General features: G+C 32.6%; 2 protein-coding genes across 2 annotated transcripts in view; one reads left to right on the top strand and one right to left on the bottom strand.

Moving 5' to 3' along the window:
* LOC139486805 (E-selectin-like) overlaps nucleotides 1-21288 on the top strand; it is a 37335-nt gene that overhangs the window by 767 nt on the left and 15280 nt on the right. The window contains exons 2-4 of the mRNA XM_071271778.1: nucleotides 484-568; nucleotides 2807-2899; nucleotides 8067-8237. Of these exons, the coding sequence (XP_071127879.1) occupies nucleotides 484-568; nucleotides 2807-2899; nucleotides 8067-8237 (349 nt within the window). The remainder of the gene's footprint in view (nucleotides 1-483; nucleotides 569-2806; nucleotides 2900-8066; nucleotides 8238-21288) is intronic.
* LOC139486642 (uncharacterized) lies at nucleotides 12749-19938 on the bottom strand. The gene is made up of 3 exons (XM_071271568.1): nucleotides 19559-19938; nucleotides 18666-19000; nucleotides 12749-13769 (listed from the first exon to the last, which is right to left on the bottom strand). The coding sequence occupies exons 1-3, from the start codon at nucleotides 19936-19938 to the stop codon at nucleotides 12790-12792; spliced, it is 1695 nt and encodes a 564-aa protein (XP_071127669.1). The 3' UTR covers nucleotides 12749-12789.

The following is a 21288-nucleotide window of genomic DNA, read 5'->3' on the forward strand; positions in this document are numbered from 1 at the left end:
TGAAAAAATGGTAAAGTTAATGTTATTTCATTCAAGCAAACTTGATAGTTAACACACCAGAGCTATCAGGATTTACAATTTGTACACCAGATCGACGCACATTTCGCCTACAAAAGACTCATCAGTGACTCTTGGATCAAAATAATTAAAAGGACCATTTCATGTACAAAGTTGAAAAGCATTGATGATCGGATTGAATATTTTTTTTCTTCAAAAAATAGACATTTCACTATCAAACAATAATGTTCTGATATAGATATTCTGTTTTGTTGATATTATGATTTTTACTGGTTTTAGTTCAAAAAGTATTCATCTATTTTTATTTGTTTATAAATAATGATATTCTACACTATAAATTGTTGTCTCCACTTTCAATCATTTTCTTGAAACATTTGTAATAATATTTTTAGTCTGCCTTTTCTTATTATAACATTTGCCATTTTCCATCTATTCATTGATTTATTTATTATCAATATGATTCAGGTCTGTACTTTACATAATTCAGAGGACCCGGATTGTGATGGTCTGACCAAAGAAGAGATTTGTACAGTAAAAGGTTACAACTTTAGTAAGTAAATTTATATTTGTACAGTAAAAGGTTACAACTTTAGTAAGTAAATTTATATTTGTACAGTAAAAGGTTACAACTTTAGTAAGTAAATTTATATTTGTACAGTAAAAGGTTACAACTTTAGTAAGTAAATTTATATTTGTACAGTAAAAGGTTACAACTTTAGTAAGTAAATTTATAAGATATGTTGAGGTATACTCTTTAAAGTATATTGAAAACTTGAGTACATTTGAATCAACAATTTCCGTATTTTTTAAGGATGTACACCTCTGAGGAGCCAAAAATTTCTAGAATTAAACTTTTTTTCTTAACCTGATTTTCGGTTTATAAGCATATAACAATATAATTGTTGAAAAAAAATCATAAAGTGGTGCACTTCTTTTTTTTTTTTTTTTTGCTACGGCCCTTTGAAAATCCTTTGAAAATGACCAATTTTGATGATTTCCCAATTTTTCATCGATTTTTACCTACTTTTGGGCTATTATCGTGTAAAAAATCACAGTTCAACAATTAAACTTTTTTTCATACTTTCTTTAAAGATGAAGTGGACCAATCTGGATAAATTTTATTTAAAAAAAAACTAAAGGTAGGTGTTAATATAAGAAAGTTTTATCATATTTTGACGCTTTTTTGTGTAAAATTTACCATGCTCTCAATTTTTGTGATTTTTCTCAGTTTTTAGAACAAAATGCATATTATTTCAACTTTTTTGTTATACTCGATTGATTGAAAAAATACATATCTAAGAAATTTGAAAAGACCAAAATGATATTGGATGTACATAATTCTTGTAAAATCATTTTTTGTATCCCTCACCCATTTTCTCAAAATTTTGGATAAAAATACTGACTTGATTGGTCGTAAAATTTGAAAACTAGATTACTCAAAAACCATTCATTGTAAATACACAATTTTTTCACAGAGTTATGTTTGATTATAATATTTTTAAAACTCATTGATATTTTCCACTTGTATCACATGTTTTGGAAATAATTCAAGAACGAGATTTCAACAAGACTGAACGAGACTGAAAGTAAGAAGAATACATCCTTAAGTTAATGTTTTGAACTCGCGGCAGTATACATATCGTTACTTCTTAATTCCTTTCTTTTTTGGCATGATACCATTACTAAATGATGAGGAATGCAGATTAAGGAATATAATTTTGTTTTCAAATCAATATACAATGTATGTGTAAATGTGTTAAGAAAGTAAAAATAGAAATAATAGGAATTGAACGCCAGTAACATGCAGTAGTTGCAACAACATTAAAAATATATGAGCAAGTTGTTTTAGAATGATGACAAAACCTTTAATATGACTTTTTCTACAAGAATATAAAAGTTCCTAACTAGCTGTTATCTTAAGTCTGAAATTTGATTTTAAGTAAACAATTCATTGTCAAATACTCATGTGTGAAATAACGAAAGAATTTTTGTGAAATTAAGGAAAGATGTTGATTTACCTTTATAAAAATTGCTGAAGGACATTTAGTAGGCCACATACAAAAAAATCTAATCTTATTGGTGAGTGTTATGGCAACCACAATGTTAATACCAGTTTGAAGTCGTTTCAGGACGTTTTGATTATCGACCATGATTTAATGGGGTAAAAACATATGACCATCCTTGAACTTATCATATCCTGCAGTAAAAGACTAAGCATATTAGAAACGTCGTACATGTATTAGGATATGAGGATTGTTAAATATGAATCGAGACATTAAATCGTGTTCCAGTTTAAGTGAGAGCGCTCTCTGCCAGCAGTATTCCGTACGTTCAATAAGCGTTTGGAACAACACATCAGTCTTAATCGGTCCGTAAGTGGCCTGTTGTAATACATAATTCCTGTCCCTTTCCAGGATATCCTGGTACCTTGATAGTCCAGTGCCTGTCGACATTTCTTTTCCTTAAACTGGGGCTGTCATCTTCCTATTATATTTATGTTTTATTTCTCCTCCTCCTGATTTTATTTTTCTTCAGTTTAACGTTACGAAAGTTACATACAACAATGCAATGTTTTATTAAAATAAGAATCCCCAGTGCTTCATCAACGTTAGATAAAGACTTTTTGCGTAATAATTCAATCTAAGCTTCCAGCTCTCACTGAATAACATAGGACAATAGTTTTATCTTATCAATTATGTACAGATACAGTATATGCATAATATATTTATACGTATTCGAATTGTTGAGGTTCTTTTTTTTTAATTGAACTTTTCACTGGATGTTGCAGTTCCTGAAAAATATCTTCTTCAAAATAACACGTTCATACCTGACTATGATCTTGATGGGAATTATGATGAAGACTGTGCTTTTACGCTACCAGGTATATGTATTTATTATTTATCATATGATCATTCTTTAGCTATTTTCATATATGTATGTACATATTCAAGTTAATCAAAATTAATTTCTCAAGTATCAATGAACTAGTATACATATTTGTTTAGGGGCCAGTTGAGGGACGCCTCCGGGTGCGGAAGTTTCTCGCTGCATTGAAGACCCATTGGTGGCCTTCGGCTGTGTTATGCTCTATGGCGGGTCGTTGTCGCTTTGACACATTCCCCATATCCATTCTCAATTTTAAGTAAGAAGAAATTAAGAAAAAAATCAAATCCATAAGTCGTCGAAGAACATATAACACTTAAGACTCGAGAATAATAAGAAACAATTAATTCAAAGTAGATAACAATACTCAGAAAACAAATGATTAAAGAACACAAACCACTACAAAAACCGGATTGAACTTAAATACTTGAATGTGCTTTTGTTCCATATCAATTTATGGCATGCAGCATGTTGCTTCTGACAAGCAATAACATTTTCTAAGGTTGATTTCTTATTCCTTATTCTTTACTTTTCCTTATTCCTTATTCCTTATTTATTCGTTACTTAAGAAATAATTCATGGCAGCCGTATATATGTTTTCATTTAACAATTGGTTGGGCATTTATATTCGATTATTTTACCCTGAGCGTTAGCGAGGGGTAAAATAAGAATATAAATGCCCAACCCATGGTTAAATGAAAACAAATCTACGGCTGACATGAATTATTTCGATTCTAATAGGATAAATTGGGTAATTTTGTTAACCGTGAGAGTCCTATACATACGATACTGTTTTGGCTGTTCCTTTTTACCCAATTTTGATAATATTAGTAAAATTATATAATTCAATGATTTGATTTTTTTCAATCGCATTTTTCACTTATATACTTACTTTCAATGTAATTTTAATCGTTCTGATGAGTACAAAAAGCTGTAAAACGCCCGGTATTTACATTTTATTTTTTGTTTACGGAAACATATTTGTGACGTCACCTCGTTTCGTTTCCATGCCAAGACAATAACATCATTTCTCGGTATTTTGGTTTAATGAAATTTTACCATGAAAAATTAATTGAAATGGACTAATTTGTTTATTTTGCTGTAGAATAGAGATAAATATGTTGTATTTGAATCTTTGCCTACGTAAACAAGGGGTTTTGGTGTCGAAAATTAAGAATATCTGGTAGTGTACATAAGTTGCTGGGAACGCGGAACAGCCGTTTTTGTGTATTACTGCGTTTGCGCTAAGGTAGCAATAAACAGTTAGGAAAAAATATTAAAATTTGCCCTTATAAATTTTACCACCCCCTTTTCATTGCTTTCTTGCAATACCAAGCTTACTGTTTGTGTCATGTATGGGCATATGTATGTAATCAGAATCTTCCATTGATTTTATATCCAGTATATAAAATGGTAAAATATAATTTATTTTGGGTGTATCCATGGCAACAATCTGCATTTATTTGTTATAAAATATTGCAAAAAGGGGGGAAAAGGTGTCACATATTTCCCCCAAATTTGGCTAAAAGTAGGATTTCAATCGCTTGAAGTAATACCTTTTCTGAAACTGTGTACATATATCATTCAGCAAATCCAATGAAAATCATATGTCTTTCGTCTCATTTTTTTGTAAAATTGCGTCAAAAACTTCATGTAGAAAAAAAGTGTTTGTAAACATTACATTAATTTCTGGACCGATGGTCAGTCTAGCTATGAAAATACAGAATGTCAAACAGAAAACAGCCCATAAAACATGTAAACAATAATCTTGATGCTCTTATAAACCATCTTTGAAGGCTAAATTAGCACTCAGCTGTCTAAAAATGAATTTTATTACACAAGAACTTTCCTATTTGAAAAATCCACAGGGGCCAAAATGCAAAACTAAACTCCTAACTGTGTATTGCTACCTAAAGGTAGATATATGCGATTATACTGTTTGACGATAATAGGTCGTCATATTAGAATATTTTTGTATCCCTTATTCGTTACTTATTCCTTATTCGTACCTATTCGTTACGTATTCCGTATTCCCTTTTCTTTACCTATAAGTTACTTATTCCTTATTCGTTACCTGTTCGATCCTTATTCTTTATTCCTTATTCGTTACTTTTCGATTTTAGTATGTTTTCCCACTTTTCGTACTTTTGCCTTATCTCTGGCAATAGTCTTAATATCTAGCAGTTCAATTACACTTTGGGGCGAATACGTTACAGTATAGATAGGAGTCAATGGATCGTATCTAGTCCAAATGGAATCCATTTATCAGAGAAAATCGTTACAAACTTCGGGATGAAGTGTGTCAAACGTGAATGCAAAAATATATTCAATGTTATATTATCTCTTATACATTTCTAGGAATATGATTGGTTAAAAGCAATCGTGTGGAGACCGTGTATATTTTATATTTGGTAAATAGGCGGGGAATATTTTGATTCACGGTTAATACGTAGTCGTGTTACGTCCCTTTATAAAAACAACATGGTGTTGAGGAAAAATTTGAAAGGTTTCAACTGACGAAGAAATAAATGATGAACGATAGAAATAAAATCGTAAAACTAATTTCAATCTAACAAGTTGCTATTGTTTACATTTGTTTTCTGTATAGACAAATGAAAGCAGCTTCTTTATACTTAGAATAAAAGACTTAACTAGTTTGATATGCCACACATGTTAAGACAGTCGGTAAGATAAATTCTTTACACAGTGTGTTAGATACCTAATACGATATATATTGGGTTATCTACTTTATTAGAAAATCATCATAATAATACAAAAACTGTAGCTAAAAAAATACTGAAAGCTGCGGTAAATTCAAAAAGTAAAGTTCCTCTTCAAATGGCAAATTCAAAAGTTCAAACACATCAGACGAATGGATGACAACTGTCATATTCCTGACTACGCACTGGTATTTTCATATGTATCGGTATAAACAAGCAACTAAAGTAAGGCGAGTTTTTAAAAAGTTAATTATTTTCAAAACTGACCTTGTCTTTCAAGTACAATAACGCAATTGAGGCTCTTTTCACAAAAAAAAAAAATAATCATTTTCTATTATGACTTACGATGAATTTCAATCACAGTCGTCATCAATTCGTTTGAAAAGTTTGAGCTTTTTTTTTGCCATTTGACTAGGCAATTTCCGTTTTGAATTTTCCTCTGTAGTTTTTTTAGTTTTTGTAACCCTATCAACCCCTGCATAAACTTTTCATTCTTTAATTTCTACAGCGGAAAATGGTAAGGTAAACGTATTACTAGTAAATGAGAAAAACCGATATTCTATGGCATATATGTAGGACTCAAATCTATGGTGGGTTCCAAATCTATGGCAGATTCCTAATCTATGGTAAATGTGACGTCATGTCATCCCAAATCTATGGCAAGATTTTTTACAACCTAATCTATGGCAAGTTGTGTAATGTCCTAATCTATGGCGAATTTATGTTGTTTCCAAATCTATTGCAAATTTTGTGCAAATAGAAAACAATGCAGTACTGTACATTTTCGACCAATGACTTGTCTTAAGCAAGTTGAAATTTACGACAACGGGAGCATGTCTATAAACATTTGTTAAATAAACATTCCATAATGGTCAACCAAAAAAAATCATCATTGAAATGATAAATTCATATACCTTAATACAGACTAAAGATTAAAATGTTGTGCTCTGTAAAAATAAACATTTATTAATCTGTGCATGGTACCTGTTTAACTCATTCATTAAACCAACTAATAAGTCCTTTAACAAACAAAAAGGCCGCTTTTTATAAAAACAAAAATTAAAAAAGTAACAAATAAAATGAACAGTTTGAATTTTCAAATAATATTTATTTCAGCGATATCGTAAATCCATCTTTTTATTCGATGATGGATCATGATGATTTAAATCAAATTTGTATCTGTTAATTTTATCTTTCACTTTATAAACTGTGCCAGCCGTAGACAGTAAACTACTGCTAAAACTCCTTTTCTAAAATATGCGGTACTGAAAACCCTTTTTCAGCACGGACTTCGACTGGTACTGCATATTTTGTCCCTCTTCAGGATAATAGGTGACATCTTCCTTTAAACCACCCAGATGAAACCACCCACAAATTGTTGTCTGGGAAATACCTTCATCTTGAATAGTGTTAAAATCTATGGGTTCCGCCATCGTAAGTGGCGGCAAGGATGTAATATGGCGGCGTTATTCAATTGTGACGTTATATGTTACTCTTTCCCCCAAATCTGCCATAGATTTGGAAAAAACAAAAATCTGCCATAGATTTGAGTTGTTTGGCGTTTGTCACGTCACATTTGCCATAAATTAGGAATCTGCCATAGATTTGGAACCCGCCATAGATTTGAGTCCTACATATACACAAAGGCAAATGTAAGATGTTAATGAGTAAATACGTCAAAGACACAAAAAAAAAATAATAAGAATTGTAGTGGGGAAAATACAGTCGGTACATAGAGAAGTGTTGGCAGAAAAACTGAAGCTCTAAATCGTCCGGGTCTGATCAAATTCAATTATATTGGTGAATGGTAGTGCATAAAGTAGTAACCATTTAAATGTGTATTTTATGGTAAACAAATCAACAGTAAAAATTAAAAATTAATCTATGATTTTATTAAAAATTAATCTTTTTAATTATCTAACACATTAACATATTAAGAACAAAATATATCTGATAGCAATAAAACCCGCCTACTTTCTATTAAAATAAAAGTCATAGCAAAAATGTCCCGAATGATGTCAACAACTCTAGGTCACCGTATTGTCATCGTCAACAATTAAAAAAAACTGTAATACTATGATCGCCGTTTAGTTACCGTCATTAACAATTAAAAGGTCAATGTGTATATATAAATGATTAAGTCCCCTTCCCTAATAACACAGTTAACACAACAAATAGTGCTTATAATAGATAACATTTAATTTTTGTCAAAGGACATTTTTGTCATATTCGAAAAATATCATGCAGGAACAAACATGAAAAACATTGGGTTTGTTTAGTGACGTTTCGAAATTGATATTGGCCGCTGACGAGAAACATGTATAATGAATGGACACTGTGACATTCAAATTTTAAAAATCAGAAATATACTGTATCAAGCACTCTTTTAGAAGTCTAAAATTAAATTGATTTTTAAAATATTGATAAAGAAAAAATATTTTACAGAATGTTATAGGCCAAATATTACCAATGGTTCAGCTAACAGCAACAAGACATACGTAACATCAAAGATAACAGAGCTTTCCTGTCATGATTATTTTACGCCTGCTTATACTGTTGATGAGATTACATGCTATGCAAATGGAAGTTGGGCTCCTGAGTTCATTTGTCAACGAGGTAAAAAAAAGTCATTGCCATTTATTTGACTTTATAAAAAAATATACTAAACTGTATGATCCTATTTTCTCTAAATAGAAAACGCAAATATAACTTTTTTTTTAAATTTAATGTGTCTGAAGGTCATTTCTGGATCAACCTTCATCCGAAATCATTCAAACCAAATATTTTAAAACCAAGGACGCTTATGAACCAAAACCATAGAAAAGCTTCACGACCAACAGGGGCATTAAAATAACACCCTTCACAATCTAAGGTCAACTTTCCCTTCTTGAGTCGGCACTTTAGGTTTTTAATATCAGGAATGTTCAAACCGAAATGTTTAAAAGCCAAGGATTTTTAACTATGTTTGCGTTTTTTTTATACTATTGTTTGTCTAATGGTCTTTTTCTCTTTTAACCATGACGTTGTCCTTTTATTTTCGACATAAAAGTTTGAATGTCCTTCAAATTGATAAATTGACATGTGCAGACTACAGCACATGACGTTGCTATACGGATACATGACGTCATTGCCGAATATTTTTGATAATTAAGTTCTGTCCATGACCTAAAAATTATTAGGCAGTAAGATCAAAGGGAAAACAGACAAATTGCAGATTTTGTAGTTAGCGTGTATTTTTTGTTGTATTTTTTAAATAAATAATTATTGTAATATTTTTGTTCCATTTTCTCTTCCCATCTGTATGTTTATTCACCTGAAAATGGTTGAAATAGAAAGGTTTTAGTAATATTCTACTTATTTCAGACTGTTCTGATCCAGAAAAGGATTATGCTAACTCAAAAACTGTTCATAAAATCTCATTGGCCATAGGTTCCACTGTGATCATGGGATGTAATGACAGATATTCCTTGACAGGAGATAATAATATAACATGTTTAGAAACTTCTAGATGGCAGTTAAATAAGTTTGAATGCTTAGCTGGTTAGTTTTACATACATATATTATAGTAGTAAAATGCAAATAGGTGTATTAGAAAAAAAGTCAGTCCTTACAGCCATACACATAAATTGAGTATAAAGTAATTTTGCCGTAAGCACCGGAATGATAAACAGTCCGTGTGACCAACTACGTCTGGATTTACCATTTTATCATAGGTCAATGACAAGTCGGAGAAATTGGATTTGCTTTTGTGAATAACTAGTAAAACGTCAAACTGAATAGCTGTTGTTTTTTCATGGTTGAAACTGTTTGTATTTTATACTGAGCGATAATAGGAAACTACTGGATTATTGCCCTTGTTCATCACAAAGCTTCACGACCAACAGGGGCATTAAAATAACACCCTTCACAATCTAAGTTCAACTTTCCCTTCGAAAGTCGACACCTTAGGTTTTTAATATCAGGAACGCTAAAACCAAAATATTTAAATGCCAAGGATGTTTAACTATGTTGCGTTTTTTGTACTTTTGTTTGTCTAATGGTCTTTTTCTCTTTTAGCCATGGCGTTGTCCTTTTATTTTCGACATAAAAATTTGAATGTCCTTTTGGTATCTTTCGTCCATCTTTAAACAACGATGATTAAATGTATAAGCGTGCATGTTAAATCACCTAATTGTATTCTTAATTGACTTTGATCTTGAAAAATGTATCAATATTCCTCAACACTGTGTTACAAATGGAAAATGGTCACCCCAGAAAATAAGTTATCATGAACAGCTAAAATTGTTCACCCAATAAAATAAATTATCATTGACAGCGAATAGTCTATTATTTTTGGTCTTGTTTACACACATTAATATGCATTTAGAACTTGTTTAAAACCCTATATGAAAACTCTTAATGGGGTATCAATTTGACACCACAATGTTATCTATTTACCAAATGCTTACAATCAAGACACACTTCATATCATTCAGTGGAAAGAAAATATCACATAACATTATAAAGCTCATCAAACCATTGACAGAGTGTGAATTTCGCTTGTTTGTTGTGGATGTTGATGTTTGTATGGATGAGGGTGTTGTGTCGGGTCAACTTGGGTATACCAGTAATCGAATGCGATCCTTCACTGGGGTTCTGAAAACAATCCAAGAGAAACTTGAAATATAGATGTTTATTAATTGGAAACAAATCAGTAAGTCTATATATATAAAAAGCAATACAAGTACAATACAAAGGACTATACACTAAAATCATGGGTTAATGGATATTATCGATGATACATATAAACATACATATTTGTGATGTATAAAGCAAAACCTATATAGTAATACACATCATTATCATTAATTTGTGAAACTCAAACAATCAACATTAAGACGTAGTGAATACTACCGAAAAAAAGCGATAAAGTGAAATTCAGAAACAAATGCAACATACTTATGCGTACCTAATAAAATACAAGTTTTCAGCTTTACTGGGTGGTATTTAAAATACTAAACATTCCTCATTATAAAAATATACTAAAAACAAAAACTATCTACAACAAACAAACAAAAGACACACCTTGCAAAGATAACCTATGAACATGAAGGGTCAATCATAAAGAATCTGGATTTAAATACATGTATAATAAATAAGGGAGGGACTAGCTCCTTTATTTAGTTTTGGATAAGAGTGGACCTACATTTTATAATTTGTAAAGTAGTTGAGATTCTATTCATAAGATAAGTACTTATTTGACAATTGATACATTTCTAATTAAGGGGAGATAATCATACTTTTATGCATGGGTGTCTTGCAAGGTATAAATTCTGCTAAAAGGGTGATAAGTTATTGTGTACTGTGAACAACATAGATATGAGTATGATTCTTTAACTAAAAATGCATTACACACTATATACACTAGATTAATTATTTACAACTGATGATTTAAACAAAAATAAGGGGAGATAATCATTTTCAACATGGGATGAAATTACTAATATTCTTTAATCTGTCATAGGGGAAACTATTCAGGATAAACATTGAAGGAATAAAATAGTATATTCATTTTCTTATATCAGCTGATAACAGTACAGTTTCTATTGCTTCAGTTCACGAGTAAAACAATGGCTACCTGTGGGCCAACATTATTACACAAATATTTAGATTAAAACTGATTCTATACGCATAGAATATTAAGACAACCTTGCTATAGATAATATTATAGAAATTCTGCCAATCGGCTTTAGGCAACCAAGTCTTACCATGATTCTAAACATCTTTTCCTAAGTAAAAACTTGCTTTCATTTACAAAGCGCCTTTTCTATTTTTATCATAACAGAAATGAGTTATCGGACTTGATTTAATCTAGCTATTTATAGATAGGCTTTGAACTCTTAATTTTCATTAAAATGAACATGTATTCGCAATGAAAAGAAGGATAATTAATTGATCTATATACACATATCTAGCGCACATTATTTACAATTATGGCCAACTCTTTTTTTATGTTTCAAGACTTCTTTTAAATAGATATAAAAAGAATTTCATAATACAATAAAATAAATGTAATTTCACTAACCTGAAAACAATCCAAGAGAAACTTGAAATATAGATGTTTATTAATTGGAAACAAATCAGTAAGTGATTTGTTCCCAAGAAATAGTATTTCAATTTCCTCTAGGATTATTTTCTGTTAAACCAATCGGATTTCTAGGTTTTTAGAAAAATAGGGGGGATTTGTCATTTCTTAAAAATAAGGGCGGTCCTAAAATAGCGTGCCCTGATCAAAAGTGCTAATTGAAATTACCTACATTTCAGGCAGATAACAATAGCAGCTTAATTAAATCTCTGTCTACAAGTTTGTAACTGCCAAAGCTAAATAGGTTTGAGTCAAAGTGTTAATCTCATGACAAAGACTATTTGCTAAAATTCTAGAAAAGTATTAAAAATAAGCCATAAGGAATCTACAATCCCGATTCAAAGTAAATACAATAAAAACTAAGTTCCGTCTTAAATGCTTCAAAATGTTAACTTAAAACCTATTATATAAGATATAAATAAATCTTTATCTTGGGCCGTAAATTGAAAAGTTTTCTATGTAAATGAAGAAATAAATAATAATTTATTTCAATTATGAACTTTCGGAACTATCTTTCTTTTAATAAATGAATGTATATTAGTATTTGGGGTTGGTGCCTGAGAATTAAATTTGAACGAAAAATACACCATGTCAACTCCCCCTTGGCCCAACTGCTTTGGACCCCAAAGCTTCAAAATGTTAATATCACTTCTGAAAAATATCAATATACAAATATTAGTAGAAAAAACAAACTAGTAACAGAAGTTTCTTTCTTATACAAAGTAAAACATAAAAATTATAATACATATATAGACAATACCAATTAAAATATATAGAAAACAAATATGCAGAGATTGGTTTTGTAATCAAGGTCCTGATTTTTCTAAAAATTATGGAACAGCCTAATTGACTCAATTTAAAAACACAAACAATTTGCATAAAGTTGTTTTAAAGGTTATTTTTAAATGAAAGTAATTTAACAAGGGCGAGTTTACACTTATTGAACATCAATGTTTAAAATATATATATATAAGATTCAAAAATGAAATAGTAAGTGTTTATTTTTTTTTTTTTACACTAGAAGTTATATTGCAATTTGTTGAGTCAATCAAGCTTTGGATATATTGAGGTTGTTTCATCAACCTTTACATGAACATCATCAACATGATCATTAGACTGTGGTAAACAAGATGGATTCAGTGTGGAGGCAAAACCTTGATGGGTTATCAAAACATAGACATTAAATGGTTGATTTATAATCTGACTAATTTTATGACGAGTAATGATATTAATATCTATAGTGGATGGTATTTTAACAGTCTGTCCAGTAACTCTGTTTGTAATAATAAATGATGACCATGAAACAAATAATTTTGATTGAGGAAATGCAGATATTGAGAGATCATGTACTTTTGGTACAGGAAAATTGTAATAGGATGGACATAATGACAAACTTAGTATTGGCACTGTTACACAACTTCCACCTGAAGTTATTTCAAGCATGACTTTTGTTGACTTTTGATTTTTTGATTTGTACAAAGAGTATATGATAAAAATCAGAAATATTAATACAATGGTATTCAAAATAACAGATACATGGCTCCACGAAAACTCTTGTTTCATCAACTTTTCAATGATAGATGGAGATTCATCCTTGACATTTGGATTGCGATATATGAATGATGGCATGGTTTGTGAATGTATTTGTAGTGACTGTTGTAAAATAAGTAGTGTTACTGCCATTTTACGAACTTTACATAACATGAAAATACAAAAGACAATTACTATTCTGGAGATACCAGTAGTAAAAACAATGAGAATGGTGTTTGAATCAGGCCATGTTGCCTCTGGTTCAAACTTTTGTGTAAATATGGGTTGTTCTTCAATGGTCTTGGGTGACTCAATCTGGAAAGTGGGTAACCATGATTCTTGGGTAATAAATGACTGGATTTGTTCTTTAATTACATTTCCATAGTTGATTCTTTGGGTGAGTTTTCCATTTATGGGGGATAACAGTACTGTGATGAGGCTTAATATGACTATGATGGAGTAGAGAAGACTATTCTGATGAGCGAACAAGAAACCTACAAAATATGAAAAAAATATTTTAATCTTTTTTTTTTTTCTTTTTCTTTTATTTAAAAGTATGTTTTAATTGTAACAAAAACTTATGTGTTGATTGTCGATGAAAGTATACCTGTACACAGTATACAATCTAGCACTAAGACAGTAGAACCAGCTACTAACACAAACATGACCACAACACATAATATTCTGTTTTCTCTCTAAATTTAATTTGTGTTATTCTAAAATGAATTTTATATTTCTGATAAGAATTATCCTATGAACGAGGGAGAAAAAATAATTAAATGATATGCGCAATGTTCCTCATCAGAAAAATGTCTATATAACCGGTGTGTCTATTGACCATCAAATCACCATAACGGTATTAGTCTAAACCTATCGCAGTACAAGGGTGTGTGGGTTTGGGGGTCGAAAAACATATGTGTTCAATGGGGGATTCAATATCATCTATACCTGTGTGTATGGGGGAAGGGGGGCTTATTACATCTAAGATTTTCTTTCTGGGTAAGGGGGGCTAATCATACCTAAGAATTATCTGAGAATTCAGACTTTTTATGTTGAGGCCTGAGGAAGGATATATTCTTTTTGTTAAACAGTGACCTTTTGCGTTTTCCTTTCTTGGTGAATATGCGGTCTATTTCTTCTATTATATCTGGGTCAAAACTGGTATCTGGTTCCCATGTACGTGAATTATCTGCCCATTCTACTCGAGTTTGTCTGTGTCCATTTTTGTATCGACCTTTCAATAGATCTTTAACTACATATTTTGTACTGGGGTCTATAGTGGGCAGAGTTTGGGGTTTTGGATTCTGTTGAATTGGGGGTTTTGGATTCTGTTGAGTTGGGGGGTTTGGATTCTGCTGAGTTGGGGGGTTTGGATTCTGCTGAGTTGGGGCAACATCTCCATCTACTTGTTGTTGTGTGTCATCATTGATATCTGCATTCTGTTCTGGTGGGTCATTATTTTGTGGAATTTCAGCTTCAGGTGGGTCATCATATTTTCTTCTGACAGGTCCAGGGGGGTAATAGCGTCTCAAATTTGTGGCATTTATAAGGGAAGGATAAATACGATGATCAGAAAGTCTTTTTAGCTTATATGTGTAGTTAGGGCCAAGCTCTATGATACGATAAGGACCTTCAGATTTGTCATAAAGCTTGCATGAGACCTTTTGGTGTTTTTTGTATTTTCAATAAAACTTGGTCACCAATGGATAATTCAGGTATCTTGGCTTTGAGGTCATGGCGCTCTTTATCTTTGGCCTTTTGTTCTGTTTCATTTTTCAGACCAATTTCATGAGCCATTTTCAAGTTAGATAGAAATTCTTGTATAAAGTGTCTACTGTCTGGAGGCAAAGAATCTTTTGGTTCTAATGCAATATCAAAGGGCAACCTCATCTCTTGACCAAAGACCATGTAGAAAGGTGAGAATTTTGTTGTGTTGTTTGATGGGGCACGACGAAATGCCATCATTATACTAGGAATCAAGGCTGGCCAATTTTTCTGATCATTATTGCAATATGTTCTCAAAGAGGCAGCAAGTGTACTGTTTTGACGCTCAACCGTACCATTTGTATTTGGATGATAAGAACTTGTGTAATGTTTTGTGACCTCAAATATTTCACAGATAGCTCGTATGAGTTTTGAAGTAAAAGCAGCTCCACGATCAGAGGTGAGGCACCTTGGTGCTCCGTAACGAGTTATTACCTCATTGTAAAGAACAGTACCTATTTCTTTTGCTGATTGAGTTCGAAGGGGAAATGCCTCACACCAGCGAGTAAAAGCGTCAACGACTACAAGAATGAATTCATAGTTGTCAGCAGTTTTATAAATAGGACCTAGAACATCTATATGCCATCTGTCAAATCTACCTGCTTGTGGCATTGGAGACCGAGGAGGTTTGTTTGGATCATAGTTTCTTTTTGCTCTTTGACATCAGTCACAAGACTTTATATATTCAACTACATCTGCATGCATTGCTGGCCACCAATAATTTTGCAAGAGAGAAGATCTACATTTTTCAACGCCAAGATGGCCACCTCCTGCTAAAGAGTCATGATAGGATTTTAGAGCATCAAGCCTTAAACATTTAGGTAAAGCAATTTGTAGAATGTGACGCAACTCTTCTTGGACATTTCTGCAACACCTTTGATACCAGTGGTATAACACATTATTTTGAATGGAATAGAATGCACTTTCTGAAATAATATGCCTAATGGTTTTTGTGTCATCTGGAAGAGTTTTGTCAGATAGATATGCATAGATTTCTTTGAAATCCTCACAGTTCTTTTGTAGCTCTGACAGAGATGTATTGTTACCTATGATATCATTTATATCAGGACCAACCTCTAAAGCAGAAATAGAAGGAAAAGAGTCCTCAGAATCATTTGCATAGACAAAAGTGACCTCACGTTGATAACCATCTTCATCACATGGAATATCATTTTGAAGAGAACAAACATTAGCAGAAGAAGAGTCTGAATCATCATAAGGGCGACGACTAAGGCAGTCGGCTACAACATTGCTTTTTCCTGGTCTATGGACTATGTCAAAGTTAAGATATTGAATTTTTAATGCCCATCTTTCTAAACGACCTGTGTGTTTTGCAGTTTGTAACCATACAAGTGCTCTATGGTCAGTAATTATGGTGAAATGAGTACCTGCCAAGTAGGGACGATAAGCTTCAATACCTTTAATCACAGCATAACATTCTTTTTCAGAAGTTGTCCATTTTCTTTCATCTAAGGTTAATGATTTACCTCCATAACAAATGACATATTCCTTGCCCTCATCATCTTTTTGACCTAGAATATAGCTTATGGCTTGATTTGAAGCATCACATGTCAAGATGAAAGGTTTAGAGCTATTAGCATAGGAAAGAACAGGTGCTGAGATCAAGGCATTTTTGATTGTTTGAAAAGATTGTTCACAGTCCTCAGTCCAATCAAAAGATTTATCTTTTCTAAGAAGAGCATTTAAAGGACTCACAATCTGGGAGTAATTCCTGATGAACCTCCTGTAATAATTTGCCATGCCAAGAAAGCTACGAACTTGTTTTTGGGTTTTTGGGATAGGATACTCACTGACTGCTCTAGTTTTCTCTGAGTCTACTTCAACTCCATCTCTAGAAATAATGTGACCTAAAAACTTTAACTGTTTTACTGCAAAATGACATTTTGAAGGGTGAAGTTTAAGATTTGCTTCATTCAACCGAGTGAAAACCTGGCCAATATGTGAAAGATGTTCCTCAAATGAGCGACTGAAGATAAGGATGTCATCAATATACACAAGAACAGATTTCCAGTTAAGCCCTCTTAAAACATTAGACATCATGCTAGCAAAAGTAATGCTACTGTTTCTTAAACCAAATGGCATTCTTTTCCATTGATAGACACCAGATTGAGTGATAAAAGCACTTTTGATTTGACTTTTAGGGTCTAGTGGGACTTGCCAAAAAGAACTTCTCATATCGAGTGATGTGAAAAATTTTGCTTGAGCTTCTCCAATGGAATCGAATACACTATCTAGATGGGGTAGAGGAAAATTTTGTGCGAAAGATATCCGATTCAATTTTCTATAATCTATACAAAATCTGTATTCCACTTTGTCTGACTCATTACCAAGTGCCTTTTTACGGACTAGAACAACTGGAGAAGACCAGTTGGAGGTGGAGTGCTGGATAATGTCATTTTTCAACATTTCATCAATGTGTTTGTTTGTTTCTTTCTCCATGTGAGGGGATTGTCTATAGAAATTTTGTCTCACTGTTTGGGAGTTTGGGATTGTTTCGATGTGATGGGTATAGGATCTAGTAAGACCTAGTTCACTCATATCAGCAGCAAAAGTACCTCTATGTTCTTTAAGGAAAGCATTTAGCTTTGTCTTTTGACCTTCTGTTAAATCACTATCTGCTAAATCAAATTGAATATTATTAGGAGGTTTTGTGTTGCTAGATTTCATAGATGAAATAGAAAAATTGTGAAAATCATCTTGTGGTTTATCAAAAGAGTGTATTTCTGCACCTTGTAAACATTCAACTGTAGCTAATTCCCTGTTTGCTCTTAAATGCACATCTTTGTTTGTTGGGTTTAGCAATTTTATAAAGCCTCTATTTTTGTTTACCTTGACTACACATTTTGCAGCAAGTAAGTTTTGACTAGCCAAATTGTGAAGTGGTTCTAGTAAAACCTCTGCGCCATGTTTTTGTCTTGAAATTTTGACTGATATGATTTTCTCAGACATTTTAGGAATTATAACAGCATTTTTGACTCTTGCTAAACCAGATTTTGTGTCCATTTTTATAACAGTTGATATGCTTGGGTTGTCTGTTAAAGTAACTGTGTTTGTGTCAAAGCACAAATGTGCTTTTGAGTTTTTCAAAAAATCTACCCCTAATATCAATGAATGGTGAAGTTTGTTAAGCACATAGACCATTTGTTGATAGTCTCTATCTCCTATTGTGACCTTGATTTTTATTTTGCCTAATATTCTGACATGATCACCATTCACTGCAATTATAGATGGTATATCAGGCGGAAGAAGTTTGTTTTTTGAATATGAAGTTTTGTTCAGAAAGTTAGAATGCATAACTGAAATATTTGCTCCACTGTCTAACAAAGCATGAGTTCTCGTGTCACCAACAGAAACTTGTGTAGTACTCTTTTGAGGATGAAAAGTTGTCAACAAATTTACAATTGCCTTATGATTGTGATTGTCATTATGCCCACCTATAGACCTATGTTGCCTACAAGCAGGCTCGCACCCCTATTGGAAATTGACAGACTGTTGAAAGTTTTGATTACCCTGATTGCATACATAGTGAAAATGACCTTGTTTACCACATTTTAAACAAAACTTATTAAATGCAGGACATTTGGACCTTGATATACAAAACTTACCACAGCCTATACAATTTGTATTTTGGTTTGTCTGGTTTTGTGGTGACCATTGCTGTGTCTGGTTCGTGGTTTGCTGATATCTTGTTCGATTCTGCTGTTGTGGCTGGAATTGCTGTCTTGGTTGGAATTGCTGACGTGGTTGGAATTGTTGGCGTGGTTGGAATTGCTGACGTGGTTGGAATTGTTGGCGTGGTTGGAATTGTTGGAATTGCTGGATTGGCTGATAGTTATTCTGGAGTTGTGGTTGGTATTGTGGTTGAACATATTGGTTGTTTTCAACCGGTTTATAGGTATTTGGATTGTAGCTGGTAATTTTTTTCGTCCATTGAAGAATTTATTGCAGAGATGGTACTTGAGAATCTTTCTGCCAAATTGTCCATGAGTCTTGCTTCAGCTGATGCAACAAATTTTTCGACGCTGTCATTGATGTTGGTTTCGTCTAGTGTTTTTGTTTGATTTACTGTCATTTCAGCTATTGATGCGATTTTCCTTAACTCTTCAATAGTTTGTGGTTGTTGAGGAATAATTATGTGGGCAATAGAGGATTTCATTCCATTAATAGCAAGTTCTATCAAAAACGGTACTGAGGCATTCCTATACTTATTGTACTGAATTGCCCGATGAATATAATCTTCGATATTTTCGGTTGGAGACTGCTTTAACTTTGTCAAGTTAATACTTGAACTGACTTGAGGTTGAAATCTGCTTATGAAAGCCGTCTTGATTGTTGCCAATGATTGTTTTGCTTCATCAGCTAAGGTTGAAAACCATTCACTTGGTTTGTCCTCTAAATGGAACGGTAATGATAATATTGCTTGTTTGTCATATGCTGAAGTGTTATAAAAGCTAAAAACTTTTGCCACCATTGACTTGGTGAAACTTTCCCATCATACGGTTTTATTTGAACATTTATTTTGTGCTCTATCTGGAAACCTGGCGGTATTTGTTGGTTGGATGGTTGAGGTGGTGGTTGATATGATATGACAGGTGCATGAGTACTCACTGTTGGAACTGTTGCTGTTGATGTTGTAGGTACTGTTGTTGTTGTAGCATTAGTTGTTGGTGCTGTTTGGTGACCTGAAGGTCCAGGTTGTTGGAGGCTGGAAGTTCCTGGTTGTTGGAGTCCAGAAGTTCCTGGTTGTTGGAGGCTGGAAGTTGCTAAGTTTTGGAGTCCAGAAGTTCCTGGTTGTTGGAGGCCAGAAGTTCCTGGTTGTTGGAGTATCAGGTTTGTTTCTCCATCTGATGTTGTGGGGGTGCCATTTTCTGGAAACATACTTATCATCCACGAGTGATGTAGGTCTATTGGTCCTTTGGATCTCAGTGATATTGTTGTCTTTTTTCAAAACTACCTCTACCGTTTTTTATTGGGGAAAATGCACATTTTTATTGAAATTGGGAAATATTATTCTAAACACATCTCCGATTTTTTACTGACCTTTGCTGATTTTTTTGCACTGTTTTTTCATGTACATTTTGGTTGTCAGACATTTTCAACCTGGAAGGTACTTTTAGGAGAGGGGAAAGAAACAGAAGCAATGATGGTACTTAATGCATTGAAAACCACATGTGTTACAAACACCATGATGATTCTGATCAGAAAACCGGATCTCAAAAGTGCTTTATAATATCAAAATAATAACATGAATACGATATTTACAAACATTACTACCAATGCCATCACTGTTTAGGGAAAATGTAGAACTTTTTGGGAGGAATTTTAAGCCATTTTTTTTAGTAATTGGGAATTTTCTCTAGGGGAAAAGGCCGAATTTCGGCTGTTATTTGAGGCAAACAATATCACTGGATCTGGTCCACATATATTCTCCTACACTAGGGATCTTTAAGTCGCTCCACCAATTGACAGAGTGTGAATTTCGCTTGTTTGTTGTGGATGTTGATGTTTGTATGGATGAGGGTGTTGTGTCGGGTCAACTTGGGTATACCAGTAATCGAATGCGATCCTTCACTGGGGTTCTGAAAACAATCCAAGAGAAACTTGAAATATAGATGTTTATTAATTGGAAACAAATCAGTAAGTCTATATATATAAAAAGCAATACAAGTACAATACAAAGGGCTATACACTAAAATCATGGGTTAATGGATATTATCGATGATACATATAAACATACATATTTGTGATGTATAAAGCAAAACCTATATAGCAATACACATCATTATCATTAATTTGTGAAACTCAAACAATCAACATTAAGACGTAGTGAATACTACTGAAAAAAAAGCGATAAAGTGAAATTCAGAAACAAATGCAACATACTTATGCGTACCTAATAAAATACAAGTTTTCAGCTTTACTGGGTGGTATTTAAAATACTAAACATTCCTCATTATAAAAATATACTAAAAACAAAAACTATCTACAACAAACAAACAAAAGACACACCTTGCAAAGATAACCTATGAACATGAAGGGTCAATCATAAAGAATCTGGATTTAAATACATGTATAATAAATAAGGGAGGGACTAGCTCCTTTATTTAGTTTTGGATAAGAGTGGACCTACATTTTATAATTTGTAAAGTAGTTGAGATTCTATTCATAAGATAAGTACTTATTTGACAATTGATACATTTCTAATTAAGGGGAGATAATCATACTTTT

The sequence above is a fragment of the Mytilus edulis genome, chromosome 8, assembly GCF_963676685.1.
Source record: "Mytilus edulis chromosome 8, xbMytEdul2.2, whole genome shotgun sequence".
Taxonomy (NCBI): Eukaryota; Metazoa; Mollusca; class Bivalvia; order Mytilida; family Mytilidae; genus Mytilus; species Mytilus edulis.